We start from the raw sequence: 19,490 nt of genomic DNA, 5'->3' as shown, positions 1-19,490 counted from the left end.
AAACAACAACCTAAAACATAGACCCTCAAAATGGAAGCAGAAGAATGGATGGATGAGTATACTACCACTTATGCTGCAAATTGGGGGCCTTGACTTGAGACCTCCGGCAATGAGAGAGAAGATCTTTGCCCTTCTCTGCCCGAGTGTCTGTTTTCTGTGCATCAGCGTGTAGATACCACGTGTCATCGCCAATCCTTTTCTGTCTATGTTCATGTCCAGCCCCTGTGCGTCTGCCCCTTGAGTGATCTTCCTCTTGGTTCTGGCCCGGCTCTCACGTGCTTGGCCACAGCCCCCACATGTTCTTCCTCCTGCTCTTGCTTTTCTGTTTGTGGCTCCCACATGTCCTTGGATCCTGTGCCGGCCCTTTCCTGCTTCTCTTCATTCGTCCCCCACATCCTTTGGCAAATTCACATTGCTAAAAATTGCTTTATGTAGAGATCTAACGGTCCACTTACATAAAGTGAGAACTATCTGTAATAATAGTAGCAGCTAACATTTATACAGCATTTACAATGTGCTGGTAACTGTGCTTAGAACTTTACAATTACCTCTCTTTTGATCCGCACTACAACCCTGGCAAGTAGGTACTATTACTATTCCTCCCTTTTACAAATGGGGAAACTGAGGCAAACTTGCCAAGTAAGTGTCTGAAACATGATTTGAACTCCAGTATTCCTGATTCCAGGCTGCCCCATAAAATGCCAGTTTCATTTATTTATTTGTTTGTTTTTAATTTGACATTTCATTTTTTCCGTAATTATATGTAAAAACAATTTTAACATTACTTGCATTTTTAAAGGAAGTTCCTGAATCAATATGATCCATTTAAGTATTGCATTTATATAGGTGATACTATGTGCCAGGCACTGTGTTAAGTGCTTTACAAATATTATTTGATCTCACAATAATCCTGGCAGGTAGATGCTATTATTATCCCTATTTTACAGTTCAAGAAACTGAGGCAAACAGAAGTTAAGAGACTTACTTACCCAAGGTCACACAGTTAGTAAGTGTCTGAGGCTGGATTTAAACTTAAATTTGCCTGATTTCTGACCAGTACTTTATCTATTGTGCTACCTAGCTACCCTTAATGCCCATTTGATCCTTATGATCCATTCTCATTATCAATATCCTGGACCAGATCTGTACTATGTTATATTACTATTAATAAGCAGTCTTGTATCTGGTCTCTAGTTTCTCTCTTGTATAATCCATTTTGTTCCCCACAGATTAATTTTTTTTAAAACACTGCTTTGATCGTGTCAGTCATGTGATATAAAACTTTAAATAACCTTATTTGCCTAGAGAAGAAATTTCAAGTTTGTTGTTCTAACTTTCAGGTTTCCTTCCCAGTCTGGTCTTACCTTATCCCTCATTGTTCTTATATTGAAATTCTGCCTTTGAATCACAGCATCTTTCTTCTTTTCTTCATTCACAGAACCACTACTGTAGTTCAGATTTCCTTATTAGGACTTGTCCCCCCCAAACCTACACACCTTTACCCTCGTTTCTTCAGTCCATGCTCTACACAGCTGCCAAAGCGAATACTGCATAGTTACTCCCTTCAAAAAAACTCCAATCGCTCTATGTTACATCCAGGATTAAATATAAACTTCTTTTGGCCAGTTAAAGTATTTGACAATCTGGCTGCTGCCTTCTGTGCCAGGCACTTTGTTACATATTATTATTCTCTGTGGTCCAGTCAGACTGGCCTTCTAACTGGTCTTCATACACAGCACTCAATGCCTTTATACTGGCTGTCCTCTGTTCCTGGAATGTTCTCTATTTTCATCTCCATCTCCCAGAATCTCTAGTTACCATTAAGACTTAGCTCAAGTACCACCTTCTGTATGTGTTCTTGATTTTTCCTAGTTGCTAGATGACTTTCCAAAAATTCAGAATATCTATTTACCTACCTATGTAAATATGTATACATACCTATGTATGTATATGTTATCCTTCCTCATATTATGTGAGGTCCTTGAGGGCAGGGACAGTTTCACTTTTGTCTTTGTTTATCTAGCACCTAGCACAGATCCTCTTATGTAGTAAATGCTTAATAATAAATGGACATCTAGTTGCCCTGTCTCATGTTTCTGTAGTTTAACTATATCAAACTAAATCATTTTTTCTTCTGCTTCTAGGGAGGAACGGATTAGCTTGCCTGGCTTGTGGTCCACAACTTGAAGTAGTAAACTCTATTACTGGCGAGCGGTTGTCTGCATATAGATTTAGTGGAATAAATGAACAGCCTCCCACTGTCCTTGCAGTGAAAGAATTCTCTTGGCAGAAAAGAACTGGATTGTTAATTGGTTTGGAAGAAACAGAAGGGAGTGTTCTCTGTCTTTATGACCTTGGGATTTCAAGAGTAGTTAAAGCAGTTGTCCTTCCTGGAAGGGTATGTATTTCTCAAGAATGGAGAGTTTGGGGTATTCATTTTTTCATCTAATCTAAACTTTCCTGTTGATTTCATTATATTGTTTCTCATGTTTCAGAATTAAAAGAGGATATATGTGGGGTTCCTAAGATCATAGATTTAAATCTGCAAGAAGGAATTTTTAGAGGTCATCAAGTTTCAACTCTAAAAGCTGTTTGCCCGTGATTTTAATACTTGAATTTACTTATGAAAAGTAGTATTCTTAATCTTTTGAAATTCTTGTTCATTGAAGGTCATAAAATATTGTTTTGGGTTTTTTGAGTTTTTTTTTTGTTTGTTTATTTGTTTGGGCAATGGGGGTTAAGAGACTTGCCCAGGGTCACCCAGCTAGTAAGTGTTATGTGTCTGAGGCCAGATTTAAACTCAGGTCCTCCTGAATCCAGGGCCAGTGCTCTATCTACTGCACCACCTAGCTGCCCCATAAAAGGCTGTTTTTTAAAGCCTATCTTTTCCCATAGACATGCAATCTAATCCTAGAGATGTTTTTGTTTTTGTTTCACTAGTTGGGTTCTAGTATGGATCCTATATTAGCCAAATCAAAGAATTTCGCTGTAACTTGTCTTAGCCATAGCAGCTCACTAGGTTGTCAGCTTTTCTTTGGGTACAGAATATATGTACGTAAACAGTATTTGGGGCCAAAGGTTTCTTCACTTTTTTTAAGGGAGTTGACCAGGGTAGGTATGTGCAATTTTGTCTTTTGAAGTTAAAAAATAAATATATAGTTTTTTTGTTTGTTTGTTTTTACAATGAGGGAGGTAGTCCTGAAAACAACTGTGTCTGACTCTTTGAGACCTCTTTTTGGGGTTTTCTTGGCAAACCCAGCTCATTTGACAGATGAGAAAACTGAAGCAAACAGGATTAAGTGATTTACACGGGTTGCACAGCTCTAGTTAGTGTCTGAGTTTGAATTTGAATTCTTCTTCACTCCACTGTCTGCACTCTTATCTACTGAGCCACCTAGCTGTCCTGAGGGAGGTAGTGAAGACAATTCAAAATATTCTTTCTTTCTTTCTTTTTTTTTTTTTTTTTTTGTTGAGGAAGCAAGTTCATAGTGATGAAGTTTGCCTACGGTCACATTACTAGTAAGGAGGAGAGGAGCTTGGAATCCATCTCAGGCCTTCTTACTTAATGATAGTACAGAATGATAGTGCTGAAAAGATATCTTCTAGTTTGACTCCCTCATTTTACAAATGAAGAAGCTGAAGTTCTTGAGAGGTTAAGTGACTGCTTAATATGTAGCTAATGGGAGGTGGAGCCAGCATTTCTATTAGGTCTTTTGAAACCACATCTACTGTTGTTTCCAGTAAACTACAGAACCATTGCTTAAGCTATTTTTTGTTTGTTTTTTAAAGAAAATCAGTTATACTAAGTAATGGTATATAATGAATAGAGAAACTCTTGGTACAACGTTCAATATGTTAACTAAAAGTCATTGGTATAAATTTCCATTTTGCTTTCCAAGATATTAATCAACATATTAGTAGAAATTTTCTTGTATCTTTAAATTGTATTATTTTCCAACATCTAATTGAAAATCCAAGGTAATATAATAAAAAACCAGTGATATAATAAAAAACCAGAACTGATATTAAATAAATCCTTCTAGATTTTGAAGGAATTTATTTATTTTATTGCTGTAGTTCGAATAGAATTTTGGACAGATCTGTTTTCCCTTATTCTTGCTAGGTGTCCAGCAGCCTCTTTTGAACCGCATATTTCTTTAATGGTTTCTCTTACATCATTTGTCATGACTAGGTCATCACTGCAGTGTGCCAAGGTCTATTTGCACCCACCATAGGTTTTTCCATTGATATTTGGATCACTTGACACTTTGGTTCTTTGCGAAATTGTTGTGTTCAAAGATTAGCATAGCATTACTAAGACTTTAAAAAGAAAAACTTTTGCTTATGGAACCCCTTGAGACCGTTAAAAGCACTTCACAATTTTCCAAATGTGATCCTGCTGATGAGATCTGTGGGAGTGCTAGGAACCGTTGAAATGCAAGGGTACAGGGCAAGTTTGCCTCGAAAGAATTCGACCACTCAAGCCTTCTTTTAGTCCAAGTAGCAAGTTTATTATGACACTGGGTGGGTGGGCAAGATTACTAGTGAGTCTGCACTTGATGCAGAGTGAATGCATAGAGTGAAAATGATACTTTTATGCAGAGAAAGGGAAAAAGGGTCAGTGAAAAGATCTTGGGATTAAGGAGTGTCAGGTAGCCTGGAGTTGTCTGGATGGAACAGAATGTAGCTTTCGGTTGCGGGACTAGAAAAGAGCTGTTTAAAGGATTATACTGGGATGGGCCGGATGCCTCGGGTGAATTTCTGCTATCTGAGCTGCTGAAATTTGTGGAAAAGTTCAGGCACACTTTTTTAGAGGTTCGATTGCTCCATCAGCCCCATCACTGCCATCTCTTTTTCCTCCTATCTCTTTCTCAGCCCAACTCATTGTCCATCAAAAATGCCTATTCCGATGTATATATTGGTTCGCTGAACTTAGGCTTTCTTTAAAACCAGTTATTTTCTGTATGGCTTATTAGGTCAATCCTTTTTGAGTTAATATGGCTATTAAGAAGGCAGTCTAGTGTTTTGGAGCTAGGTGCATTCAGCACTATACATACACTTGGGAATTTTTGAGGCCCTCATCATCTTCCATTTGTATTCAAAGGAAGGTCCTGGACATGTGTCCTCCATGACAGTGACACATTTCCCTATTTTATACATTGTTTTTATGGTACTTATCAGTGTTGTTGAACAGTTATTACTCTGTGGTTACATTTTTCAAGGAATCTTACTTTTTTTAAATAATGAAAGGGGAAAGTCTTTTCAGGAAGACATTTAAAACACCAAGTTAAATTTTGTTTTATTGAGTTTTCAGTCAGTTGTATAATCAGATAGAGGTTGTCAGTCATATGTACAAGTCTGTCTGTTCCCATATATAAATCTATATATCTGTCTATAATATCTGTATCTACTTATTCCCTTATGTATAGACATACATACATATATACATACACACACATCCTTACATTTTTATCACAAGGAATCCTTGATTTGTTTGTAGATCGGTGACCTCCATATCACTTTTGGGGTAGTAATATTGTCTGTAATTTTTTCTGTTCTTTAGGAATTTTCACTTCTCTGAGATAACTGTAAACCCCTTAATTTTCACCATATTATATTACCTCCAGAATGGATTTCCTTGTTATGTACTTAGTCTAATCCTGACTCTTTTAAAAAATTGTCTTTTGTTTTTATATTACCTATATGCATTTGCTATTTTTCCTTTATCATAGAAACATTCTTTATTGAAAAAAAAAGAATGTAAAGAAGAAGAAAATTCAGCAAAACTAACAGAATGAAAAAGTATGACATTATAGGTAGTGTTCAAGATCTGTGTTTCCCACATCTATGGAAAAGAGAGGAATTTGTCTTCTCAAGTCTCTTCTTTCAGTCTAGGCTTAGTCTTCTCATTTTCTAGCATTGCGTTTTTATTGTTTTTTATGTTTCTCTTTTTCTTTCCATTTAAAGTGTCATTGTCACTGCACATAATGTTTTCCTAAGTTCTCCTTACCTTATGTTACATCAGTTCATATGTCTTTCCACGTTTGTATTCATTATATTCATTATTTCATAGAGTATAGGATTAACCCATTACATTCTTGTACTACATTTTATTTGACCATTCACATTTGATGGGCATTTTACTTTATTTCCAGTTTTTTGTTCCTCCAAAATATTCTGCTATAAATATTTTGAAAATGTGGCCTTTTTGCTATTGACTTTCTTGGGAAGGGGCATATATCTAGCATTGGAATCTCTGAATCAAATACAGTATCATTATTAGTTTTTTTTTTTTTAACAAATTCAAGCTGATAATGAGCAAGATTATTATTTTTCATATCCCTTCAGGGCCATGATTTTCAAATTAAGAAACAGATATAATTATTTTAAAAATTTTGTGGACAAAAAAAATAATGAAATTTTAAGGCCTCTTTCATTGTTCAGATTAAACTGAAATGAAAACATTAATCCTATTTTGTTCATATGACTAGATGAAAATATTAGACTCCTACACACATCCTCTTTTTATTTTGAAACTTACCAGTTAAACATGAAAAACAGTTTAATGTCTTAAAAATTTTTAAGTTCCCTTGCCTAATATTACAAAATTAACATCAAGATCTAGGTAGTTAAGGAAATGAAAGCCTTCAGCATGTTAGTCTCCTGGTGAATTTATGAGAGAACATGGCTAACGATACAAAATTGTAAGAAATGTATGGCTTGTGGTGTGTTCAGATGGAAGAAATACTCATGAGATCATGAGTTCTTTTAATTATTAAAGTAACTTGATCACAAGAAATTATGGGAATTATTTTTGATGTAGTGCTAAGAGTATTAAATTTGCCCTGTGGACTTGGGTTTGAATTCCGGCTCTTCCAATTACTAGAAGTGTACCAATCAGCAAAACATTTAACCTTTCTAAATCGCAGTGTCCTCTTAAGTTAAATTGGGATAATATTTGCTGTCCCTACCTCAATAAAACTGTTGTGTGTAAAGTGACAATAAAACTTGCTGTCCTATTTTGATATAAATATTAAGGTATAGTATAGTAAACATACAGATATTGGCTGTTATCATTTTCATCATCATCATCATTATTAGAATAATTTATATTCCTTTCTAGGTGAAACCATGTATTACTTTGCTTACACAAAACACCAGAATCTAGGGCCCATGTCTCTAAAGGCCAGAAAATGATATGAGAAATTAAAGTAATATTAAACACTATTTGGAAATTACATAGGTTTTTCTCTTTTAAAGTTTAAGACAAGTTTAAATGATCTTTTTTTCTGCTTTATTCTTTCCCAAATTAGTATGGACCTTAGTATTTTATGTGATTAATTCTTTGGATATAATTCTATATGAATCTGAAGGCTCCAATATACTTACGATTAATATGATTTAGGTTACATAATATAAATTATTATACTGTATATGAGTGGTTTGCTATTATTTAATCCAACATAACTGAAGTAACTTCTTTCAAAATTTGTACAGTTGTATTTTTATTAAAATTTTCTTATACTACACAAATGAAAAAAAATAGATCTTTTATTCTGTTTTTAGGTAACTGCCATTGAACCAATAATTAATCATGGAGGAGCCAGTGCAAGTACTCAGCATTTGCACCAGAGTCTTCGATGGCTTTTTGGTGTGGCAGCTGTGGTTACTGATGTTGGGCAGATCCTTCTCGTTGATCTGTGTTTGGATGACTTATCTTGCAGTCAAAATGAGATAGAGGCGTCAGGTAATATTTTTATTGGGGGGGGGGAGTTAATGCTTGAAAATTCTAACATAGTTAATAGAAATGAATCATTGATCTTAAAATATGCTTACTTTAAATCAACAAATTAAACACTTAAGGTGTCTTTTTTGTTCATGGCTTTGTGCTTCAGTATGGGGTATACGGTAAAAAAAAACACATTTCCTGATCTTCAAGTACTGGTCATTGAAGGGTTATACCTAACATGAATGAATGAATCATTAAGTGTTTACTCTGTGCTAAATGCTTAGGGATACAAATAGAAAAGTAAGACAATTCCTGCTCCTAAAGAACCTACATTGTAATGGAGGAAACAGCATATATGAAAGCTTTTAGTTTCAAGTCAGATAGAAAGGTCCCATAGTCATCATTGTGCAGCAGCAAAGAAAATGGTAATGCTTCTTTAATGTCATTCCCACTCTTGAAATCATTGCATTTTCTGATGTTGGACCATTTGACAGTGCTAAGGACTTTGGTAGCAAGAACTTTGTTTTCTGGATCTTAAGCAGCTGTGTCTGTAGCCACTGCTGGAGTATTTGTCAGACTGCATTTCCACAGGAGTTGTTTCCAGTGGTTATTGGAGTTCAGGGTACTGGGCTGTCTCCAACAGGATCTGAAGGGAGGTGGTGGTGGTGGTGGTGGTGGTTTGGGCTTACCTAGAACATACTGTTTTCTGTCTCTCTAGATGTCTTGATGCTTCACCTAGACCCCCTTCTCCACAGAGTTGCTTTCTTAGATGAAGGCTGTTAAGGCTGTGCTGCAAGGAGGACCAGTGTTGTAGGGAGTGCTAGCAGCAGTTGGTCAGCAGGTGTTAGTGGGGATACGAAAGATGGGTCCCTTGTTTGCAGTGATTTCTTCCTTCAGTGATGTCTTCAGATCTAGACTGGAAGCAGATCAAGTCGTTTAGGTGATACTGATATTCCTAAGAGTCCTAAGTTCAGCTCCTTCTTATCTTTCTGCATCAGAGTCTCAGAGCAGATGGTGACCCAAAGTCATGGTGGTATTTAACTTGCCCGACACACATTGTTGTCTCGACATTAGAGTAGATCATACGGAGTCTGTTACAAGATAGAATGTGATGAAAGGATGAAAGAAAGCTCTATGCTGCGGTGCTTTAGAAATATTTGAGGACTAGTTGGATCATATTTAGTTCAGGGCATTAGAAAAGGCTTTGTGGTAAGAATGGCACCTAAAAGGTAGGTATTGAAAGAAAAAAGATGAGGAGAGAGTGCATTATAGGCATGAGGGTAAATGTAAATTGATGAGTGTAATGCACGATTCCAGAACAGCTAATAATCCATTTTGTCAAGAACATAAATGTATGTTGCAAAGGTGAAATGAAATAAAGCTAAAAAGATACTTTTGATTTAATTCAAAATACAAATTCCATGTGTACCAGATCAGGGAATTTATATTTGTTATATATGCAATTGGGAGCTATCAAAGTTTTTTGAAAGGGTGAGTGAGGTGGCCAGACCTCTGTATTAGGAAAATTATCTTGTTAGCTGTGTGAAGGATTATTTGGAGAGAAGAGACAGAGGGGGATCATATAAGCCATTCCAGTAGTCTAATGAGAACCTTAACTGGTATGGTGGCTTTGTAAGCAAGGAAGAACAAGTATCAAAGATGATTGTCAGCTGGAGCATAAACAAGTTAATGAAAAATATTGAAAAGTTAAGTGAAAACAAAATGAAGGGAGTATAGGGAAAATTATTACTTCAGTTGTTGTTGGTAGTGTATCCAGGTAAAGCAGCCTAGCAGACTATTTTGAAAAGCCAGACTGGAGTTCATGGGAGATATTGAGTCTGGATATATGGGCTTGGGAGTCATATGCATTGAACTTACCATTGACACTGTGAGAGTAGGTGAGGTAACCAAGGAAAAGAGTCTAGAGAAAGAAGAGTATAGAGCTGCAAGAGGCAGGAGGAAGGTATAGAGCTGCAGAGGAAGCTGAAAGGAGGATCAGAGAGGTAGGAGAGCCTAGAGAGTGAATTCATAATTCTCAAAAGAAGAGCGCATCAAGAAGGGTGGAATGAGGCAGTCTTGTTAACAAGTGGCAGAGGTTAAGTTTATTGGAATTGTCATTAGCAGATTTTAGGGAGACTGCTTTAACTTTTGGACGTTTGTATTTAGTAATTTCTGAAAATTACTTTTTAAAAATTCTCTCATTTTAAATAAAGTTTAATATTCATTCAAAGCATATTTCCCTTTTAAGTTTAAGTATTTTAAAAGATTGGTATTCTGTGTGTAATTCATTGAGAGATAAAGATATGAGAGATAAAAGCATGCTCTTAGTCTTCAAGGATCAGTTTTGTTTTTTATACTCTTAAGAAATTTATGAGGCCTGGAATAATGGATGATTTTTTTTTTGTTTTTATATTCTTTATAAGCTTGTTCATCACTCATTATTATATCTAGATCTTGAAGTTATAACTGGCATCCCAGCTGAAGTACCACATATCAGAGAAGGTGTGACCCGAGAGGGAAGACATCTCTGTTTCCAGTTACTAAGCCCATCAGGAACAGCAGTTTCAACCCTCAGCTATATTAGCAGGACCAATCAACTTGCTGCAGGTTTTTCTGATGGCTGTTTAGCCCTTTGGAACATGAAAACTTTGAAAAGGGAGTGAGTATAATCAATGTATTTTTGTCTAAAATGGATGATTATTGCTAGTTTGAGCTTTTTTATAAATATTAAAACAAAAATTAGTTTCTAAATCGTGATTTACATCACTAGACAGGGAGACAGCATCATTTAATTCATTCTTTTGTATAAAATAACTGGTAGTTACCTAAATGAAACAACATAGATTTGTTTATCAAGGCATCCAAAATCTCAAATTAATTGAGCAGAAGGAAAACAAATGGTGGAATTCTTGTATAGCAGCAGAGCAAGAGTTTGATGTCAGATTGCTGAAACTTTTTCAGTTCAATTTTAAGATTCAGAGTTGGAAAACACTCTCTTATTTTATTTCTAATCTTTTACTGATGCTTTTTAAAAAATAAAACATCACTGTCATTTCCTAGTATCCTTTAGCAATAGAACACACCCTTTTAATAAATATTACAATTAAGCAAAACAAACTTTTGAGCAGACATTGAGTATATGCTTCAATCCATGCTCTTAATCTCTGAATCAAATACAGTATCATTATTAGTTTTTTTTTTTAACAAATTCAAGCTGATAATGAGCAAGATTATTATTTTTCATATCCCTTCAGGGCCATGATTTTCAAATTAAGAAACAGATATAATTATTTGAATAATAATTCATTTTGAATGAGAGGAGTGTGGTACAGGAAATAAGATTCTTATTTGTTTTTACCATAACACAGTGGAAGTGGTATATATTGACAGTTTTGCCACCTGAACAAGTTCTAGGAGGACAAATTTCTTTCAAGTTTAATAGAAATCTTCAGACAAGTTAAATGCATTGATTAGGGGAGGTTATAGTATAACCATTCTGAAGGTAGGGTTTTTTTTTTTCGCTGTTATTGTAAGGGGTCAGAAATTAGATTTTTGTTTTGTAATGATTTTGTGAATAGTGGTACTTTGTAAGCTTTTCACTTATACATGCTTTGGTTTGCACAGTAACAGCAAAGAAGCATAAGAGGAACATAAAGAATTTTCTTTTAATCTTTTTTCTGAGAATGTTAGGTGATAATTTTTTGTTTCATAATCTTCAAAATCTTTTTTTTTTTTACTTTAATCTGTACCCCTAGTAATTGTCTGTTTCTTGATCATTTAGAACTTTTGTACTTTAAGAAGAAAGTAGGAACTTTACCACACAGACTTGGAGAGAGAACAGAACTGACCATGTCTATTATCTGTCATCTCCATGTATGAAAAAAATTTTGTTAATTAGTATATTTGGGGCATCTGGCATGGTCAGTAAAAATTTCCAGTAGATAGTTAAGAGCTGTCACTATATATGGTGGAGCAATTATTACTACTTAGAATACTGTCCTAATCTTAAAGTAGTAATAGAAAATCAAGTTGGAAAATTTACTCTGGATTACTTCCAAGAGTAGTGGAAGGGAAAATCAGTCAGGAAAAAGTTGATTCAGCTTCTGTGTTTATTTTATGTGCAAAATGACCTTTAAGCAATTTGTACTTGCTTTTATTACCGTCCTACAAAAGCCTAGTGCTTTTTCGTCCTACCATTTTCCAGCTCCAGGCTTGTCCTATGTTCTTTTCTGTGTATTCTCTCTCACTTGGTGACCTCATCACCTTACACTAGTTGAACGTAGGCTGGGTATGCTGGCATTCAGTTTATCACCAATTGCCTCCTGTACATTTCTAACTGGATACTCTGTAGGCATCTCAAACTTAACATACAAAAAACAGAAGTCATTATTATCTTTTTGGTCAAAACTCCACCCCTTTCAGAAACACTTTTTCAGTCAAGGAAATAATTCTTCTAGCCCTCTGATTTGTAACCTGGGTGTTTTCTTGTCTCCTCACTCTCCTTCATTACACTTATTCAGTCAGTTGTCAAATCATGTTTTTTCACCACAAAGTCTCTCACATCTACAACAACTAGTTTAGGCTTTCATTATGTGCCTGAACTGTCCTTTTAGCTTCCTAATTTGTCCTTGTGCTTCAAGTCTGTCCTCCACATAGACACCAAAATAAATTTAATTCAGGTCTGATATCACCCTACTACTAAATTCCAGTAATTCCCTGTTACCTTCACAAATACAATAATGCCTATCAGTCAAGTCTTTCATTGACTTTATCTTTCTCAGGCCTTTATCACTACACTTAAATCTAACATTAATAAAACCTTATAGAATTCCAGTAATAGATTTTTTGCTTCTTGATTTTTTGAGTTTTCATTACTGTTGGCAATCCTCCACTCATTGGAACTTTGCTCCTTGGTTTTTGGGACACTGTCACCTCCCACTTTTTTATATTTTGCTTTATATGTGTGTTCCCTTTACAATTTTCACTCACCTGTTATCTGTATAGGCTTCCACATGGTCATAGACCCTTTGCTCTTCTCTCTGTAATAGTTCCACTGGATTGTTGATGTGCTTACATGATTTCAGTTTCTGCCTGTACTTGGATGACTCCCAGTTCTTCATTTCAAGCCCTGACTTCTCACCTCTGACAGTCCCGTATCTCCCACTGTTTAAAGGATTTTCCCCCCTAATACATTCCATAGAATATCTTCGTTTAAATGTCTGTGTGCAGACTTAAGCTCACAGTATAATGTAAGTAGAATGTAAGCTCCTTGAGGGCTGGGACTGTCTCACTTCTGTATTTGTATCCCCAGTGCCTTGCAGTTAATAATTGTTCAATTAAATTTTACTAACAGCATTGTGCTTGGTTCATGGATTAAAGATTTGTGTTGAGTTTTCAAAAATGCTGATTTCTAGGCTGTTTGGAAGATAATTCAACTTTTAATGTACTATTTTTAGCACATTTTAGCTTTAAAAATATAAATCCATTATTTTGAGTATTGAAACTAACTCTGCCTTTGGTATTTAACTGCAGTAGTACAGAATGAGCACTTAATAAAATTGTTGAGAATGGTTTTCTTTAATAAATATTTAGAGGCAGTGTGGAATAGTGACCAGAGGGCCACCTTGGAGTCAGGAAGACCTGAGTTCAAGTACCACCTCTGACACATGCTGCTTTTGTGACATTTAGCAACTTATAACCTCTCAAAGGTCCCAGGTAACTCTTAAGTAGAGTAACAGATGCTGATCTTTATCAGTAGAGTGGTTGCCTAGTACAGTAAAATCATAAGTCCAGAATCCTCTTCTGGCCCTCCCACTGCCCAAATTTCAGAACTTGTGTATCTTCATAGAATAAGAGAGGTTCTGTGTCTGATGGCTAAATGAAACTGAGTTTTAAAACTTTCTTAAAAGGTTACATGATCATAATTTCAAATATCATGTGTAGTGAACCTCTGTTTTCAACCAGCAAGCTTTATTATCACTTCTACACATCTTAATGAAAAAAATGGAGGAAATTTTTAATGAAAAAAATGGAGGAAATTTCTGAAAAGTATAAGGCTGTCTATAAGTGTAAAATTTGTATGTATGTTGTATATTAATTATTAAATTGCTGTCTAAAATTTTTAAAAATTAATTATTAAATTGATGTCTATAATATTTTAAGGCATTGTTATCTACTTAAATATATTTTAAATTAATGAAGAATTAATTTTATACTGAGTATAGTTTTAATGTTTTCTTTGTTAGTATTTTTGAAAATTAGGAAATTTGAAAATTTGAAAAATTAGGAAATTACTAATCAGAAAATTCCTGACCATGCTAGCTAATGTTTATATAACTACTTTGTATTATAAGAATCCTTAGTCTGTGACATCTGATATTTATTCCAGCTTAACATTCTCCATCTAAATCAGTCTCCTTTATCTCATATGAGAACTTTATTTGCATACAGAGTCAGGGTTTTGGTTTTGTTTTGTTTTGTTTTGTTTTGTTTTGTTTTTTTTAAGTAATATTTTTACTCCAAAAAATGAAATACTTAAGTTTTTGTTTATATAATATTGCTTGATTCTGTAGAATCAGCCATTTTACCAGCTAAAAATATTGTGACAATTAATTTAATTTACCTTTGAGGGAGTTGGATTATAAATGTTACTTAAAATTTAAGGGAAATCCTAGAAATTTCTTGACTTATGCCTGTCAGCACTCAGTTGTTTCAGTAACTATCCCTATATGATTCTCTTTTAATGATATTTTTGTTCTTTTATTTAATATCCATAAATTCCCACAATAACTTTCCATAGATGGCTGTTGAAATGGAGAGAGGTTGTTATGTTGAAGCAATCTGTGCATGCTATATTGAAGACAGATCTATGGTTTTAGAAATTAAGATAATGAAATGATGCATGACATGACTTTTTGCATCATTTCTCAGATAATTTTACAGAATTGGAAAATTTTGTAACTGAGGTTATAATTTAAAATATGTAAAGTTTATTAATACTCTGTTTTGCCTTTTACAGGTATTATGCCCAGTTAGAAGGAGGAAGAGTACCTGTTTATGCTGTTACTTTCCAAGAACCTGAAAATGATCCTCGAAATTGCTGCTACTTATGGGCTGTCCAGTCTACACAAGATAGGTAAATAAAATATATGTGAGCTACTACAATATGAAAATGAAATATTTATTAGTGAAAAGCATTCTTTCATTCTGGAGTTCATTTTAGTGAAAAAAAGATAGGCTGAACTGATTTCCTACTGCATAAAAGTGCAGATGAAAAATTTAAATGTATGTTATTTGTGGTATGTATTTCTCACATTTATAAGCATTTTACAGTTCCAAAAGCATTTTTCTCACAGCACCTCTTTGAGGTGTAGGCACTGTGGATGTTATTATCAGCAGTCAGTCAGTAAGCTTTAAGTGTCTGTTATGTGCTAGGCCCTCTGCTAAGTTCTGGGAATACAAAGAAAGGGGGAAAAAGTATCTTTTCTCAAGGAGCTCATGGTCCAATGGGGAAGACATTTAAATCAAAATATATATACATAAATATATGTATATATATATATCTCAAATTAATTGGAGATAAACTCATAAGGAAGGCACTAACATTAAGGAAGACTGGGTAAGGCTTTTTGAAGAAAGTGGGACTTCAGCGAGACTTGAAATAAGCCAGGGAAGCAGGAGATAATGAGAATTCCTAGCATGGATAAAGCCAGGGAAGATGCTCAGAGTCTCTGTCAGGCAGTCTCAGAGAGAAGGCACTAGCTTTACTGGGGAAGGCTTTTTGCAAAAGATGAGATTTTAGCTAAGAGTTGAAGGAAACCCTGAGGGAAAGAATTCTGATCATAGAGAACAGCCAGATAGGGTATCTAGGGCAAGGAAAACAAAATAAGGCTAAGGTCACTGAATTGTATTGTATAGGGTAGGGAGAGCCAGGTGTGGGAGTAGGATGACTGAAAAGGTAGGAAGAGGTCAAATTATGAAGAGCTTTTTAAAAAGCCAATAGGATTTTATATTTAAAAGAAGAAGGAGAAAAAGAAAAAGGAAAAAGTAGGGATGTATTCAGTGCCTATGTGCCAGGATCTCTTTTTATCTTTTTTTTTTTTAATTTTTTATTAGTTTATTTTGATTTATCAACAATCACTTCCATAGCTTTTGAGTTTAAAATTTTTCTCCTCCTTCCTTCACCCCTCCGTCCCCTAGACGGGAGCGCAGTCTGATGTAGGCTTTATATATACATTCTGATTAAACATATTTTCACATGAGTCATGTTGTAAGAAAGAATTAGAACCAATAGGAGGAACCACAGGAAAGAGGAAACGAAACAAAACAGAAGAAGAAAATGGCAAATAGCATGCTTTGATCTGCATCCAAATTCATAGTTCTTTCTTTGGTTGTAGATAGCATCATGAGACTTTTGGAGATATCTTAGATCCTTGCATTGCTGAGAAGGGATAAGTCTATAAAAGTTAGTCATAGCACAAAGTTGCTGTTACTGTACAGCATTCTCCAGGTTCTGCTCACTTCACTCAGCATCAGTCCATACAAGTCTTTTCAGGTTTTTCTGAAGTGTGCGTGCTCATCATTTCTTACAGCCCAGTAGTATTCCATTATATTCATATACAACAACTTGTTCAGCCATTCCCCACTTGATGGGCACCCTTTGATTTCCGGTTCTTGACCATCACAAAAAGAGCTGCTATAAATATTTTTGTACGTATGGGTCCTTAGGATCTCTTTTTATCTTGATGACAACCCTGGGAGGTAGGTGGTGTTATTGTTATCCCCATTTTACGGTTGAGGAAACTGAGGCAGACAGGTTAAGTAACTTGCCCAGGGTTTTACAGTCAATAAGAGTCTGAGCCTGGATTTGAATTCAGGTCTTCTTGACTACATGCACAGAACTCTTTTCATTGGACTACTCTGCCTCTAATTATTGGTGATTTGGAGTGTTTTTTTTCACATGGCTGTTGATAGCAAAGGAAACTAGTGGTACAGTGGATAAAGCAGTGAATTGGAGTTCCAGTTCAACCTAAGAACCTACTACAATAGTGTGACCCTGGGCAAATCACTAAACTTCTGTCTGCTTTAGCTTCCTCATCTATAAAATGAGGAGAATTGTACTATTGGTTACCTCCCAAGAGTTGTTGTGAGGATCAAGAGTTAACATGTGAAATTTGCTTTGCATACTTTAAGAATAGCTATCTGTAAACAAGAAGAAACTCTCGTACTCGACTAATTTGCTAGAATATCATCTCAGATTAAATCAATGAAGACCAGAAAGTGACAACATATATGGCACAATATAGAAGTACATTATATGGTTGTCTGGTACCTCTCATCATTAAACCCTCCTAATTATGTCTTTAATCTCTTCCCTTTTGTCTTCTTTTGTTCTCCAAGACAAATAATCATTTCTCTCTTCTAATTTGAAAATCATGTTACTAAAGGGATATGGAAAATAATAATTTTGCCCCATTATCAGCTTGAATTTACAAAAATCATTAATAATGCTGCAGTATTTGATTCAGACATTCCAGTGTCTAGATATATGCCATCTCCAAAGAAAGTCATTAGCAAAAAGGCCACATTTTCAAAATATTTAGACAGATTAAGATATAAGTCTGTAGCTTAGAAGAAAGACCAGGTGAAGTCTAGAGATCCAAATATTGGTGTCTATTGCATAGAGGTGGTCATTGAAACCCTGTGAGTGGATGAGATTATCAGAATATAAAGTGGAGAGAAAACAGGAGATGAGGTTCAAAGATAAGCTCCTTGGAAAATCTCCACATTAAGAAATCAAGAAAATAACAAGGAACTAGTAAAGAAGACAAAGGAATGGGTAGAGAGGTAGGAAATGAGCCAGTAAAATGTGTTATGTTTAAAGCCTAGTGAGGAGAGAGTATCCAATAGAGAAATAGTTAGATCTGTCACTTTAGAAGAGATTCCAGGGAGCATGAGGATGAAAAAAGGTCTTTGAATTTGTTGATCAGAGGCCTTATGAACTTTCTAAGGGAGTTTCAGTGGAGTGGTGAAGGAGGTTGTTTGAAAGAGGTTGAAACAAGAATAAGGAAATAGAGATTAATTATTGATAGTTGTTTCAAGAAGTTTATCAGGTGGAATGGTAGATGAATAAGCTAGGTCATGAGAAGTCTTTTTTCCTCCCAACTTGTGGAGATCTTACATGTTTTTAGGCAGATGGGAAAGAACCAGAGGAGAAAGGGAAGAATTTTTTTAAAAATGTAAGAGAGGAAGAATGATCAATGGAGTAAAGTCCTAGAGGAGGCAGGAAGATATGAAATAAAGGGCATGGGTAGAGGACTTAGTGAATTGTAAAAATACCTATTCTTTTGTGGCCAAAGCAAAAGAGGAGAAAATTGAAAATGATGGTGAAAAGTTTTGGGGGAATAGAGGAGAGGGGCTAAAGGAGTTTATATTGGATCTCAGAGAATTAGGTAATCTTGTTGCGTGTGGTTTTATGTTATAGTTGCAGACCATGTGGTAAAGGCTGATTTTATAGGTTCAAGTGAAGTTTGAATAGGTGACTAGGATTTGTCAATGAACCAAGCTTGAAATGTTGTCTGAGAGTAGTATTTCAAGATCATTGGTTTATAGACTTAGGAAGAGACCTCAGAGAAAACTCATTCACATACACCTCCCCCCCTTTTAATTTGCAGATGGGAAAAGTAAGGAATAGAGAGGTGAGATTTGTCAAGGTGGCAGAGGAAGCAAGTAGCAGAGCCCAAGATTTACAACTACCAGGCCCTGGGGTAATAGCCACAGAATAGGTCTTTAGTATATGCTTAGTCATTATAATGAGGTCTTATATAACTGTTTTGTTATGGAGTTGAAGAATGAAGTCATTGAAATTGAAGTTGAGGATTTAAGATAGAATTTTAGTGGAGTTAAGGACTCAACATTTATGAAGTATCTACTATAGTGTGTGCTAGGCGCTGTTTTAGTTATTGAGGATACCGAGACAAATTGTCTCTTCATAGGAGCGTATGTTCTGTTGGGGAAGGAGATGTTTATACAAAATCACTATGAGTCGCATGATTGGCTAGTGGTGATGATGAGGTCTAAATTCTTGGGGTTTTGGGATCCCGAAAGGCACAGCAGGTCCTGCCTGAAAGAATTCGACCCAACTTTTCTTTCAGCCAGGGAAAAAGTTTTATTAGGGATGGGCTATACAAGCCAGGCTCTTAAGGAATCTGAACATTAGTGACGCCAGTAAGATCAAGTTAGCAAGAGGAAATCTCAGTGTTTAAATGGGGGCCAGGGTGGATCTTGTATACACTCAAATAATTTTGGGTGTTTGGAGGAGGCGCTGGGAGAAAGATCCTGAAGCTGAGGTGAGTTTAGGGAGAGTTCAGAGGGGAATGTCTGGGAGGTTGAATAGACAATGGGAATAGATAATGAAGGTACTGGAAGGAAGAGGTTTGACTGGGATCTGGATAAGATTAAAGGTGGGAAATATACTAGGGTCAGAGACCAAGCTTCATTAAATTTTCAAAGGGAGATTGGGAGAGTCTATAAAGAAAGGTCATTGAGTGGAGTATAGCCTCAGGTAACCATTTGAGACTAGAGTGAGGTCAAAGAAAGTTTAAGGGTTTTCTGGGACCCATGGACAAATGGGGCAAAGGTCTCCTCTTGGGCCCATACCCCATCAGTGAGGTTGGTGGAAACCAGGGAGGGGGGATGGCACTACCTCTGGGCATCAGGAAAGGTATGGTACAAGCAATTTAAGTGACACATAATTCCAAAT

At 35.6% G+C, this 19,490-nt stretch overlaps 1 protein-coding gene across 3 annotated transcripts in view; it reads left to right on the top strand.

Moving 5' to 3' along the window:
- LOC114049663 (protein ELYS-like) overlaps positions 1–19,490 on the top strand; it is a 127,625-nt gene that overhangs the window by 30,207 nt on the left and 77,928 nt on the right. For all 3 annotated transcript variants that reach the window (XM_027870968.1, XM_027870969.1, XM_027870970.1), the window contains exons 3-6: positions 2,145–2,398; positions 7,567–7,747; positions 10,181–10,388; positions 14,748–14,864. In XM_027870968.1, coding sequence (XP_027726769.1) covers positions 2,145–2,398; positions 7,567–7,747; positions 10,181–10,388; positions 14,748–14,864 — 760 coding nt within the window. The remainder of the gene's footprint in view (positions 1–2,144; positions 2,399–7,566; positions 7,748–10,180; positions 10,389–14,747; positions 14,865–19,490) is intronic.

Source organism: Vombatus ursinus, unplaced genomic scaffold (assembly GCF_900497805.2).
Source record: "Vombatus ursinus unplaced genomic scaffold, bare-nosed wombat genome assembly UNPS02014798.1, whole genome shotgun sequence".
NCBI classification, from domain to species: Eukaryota; Metazoa; Chordata; class Mammalia; order Diprotodontia; family Vombatidae; genus Vombatus; species Vombatus ursinus.
This window is presented reverse-complemented; position numbering and strand designations above follow the sequence as displayed.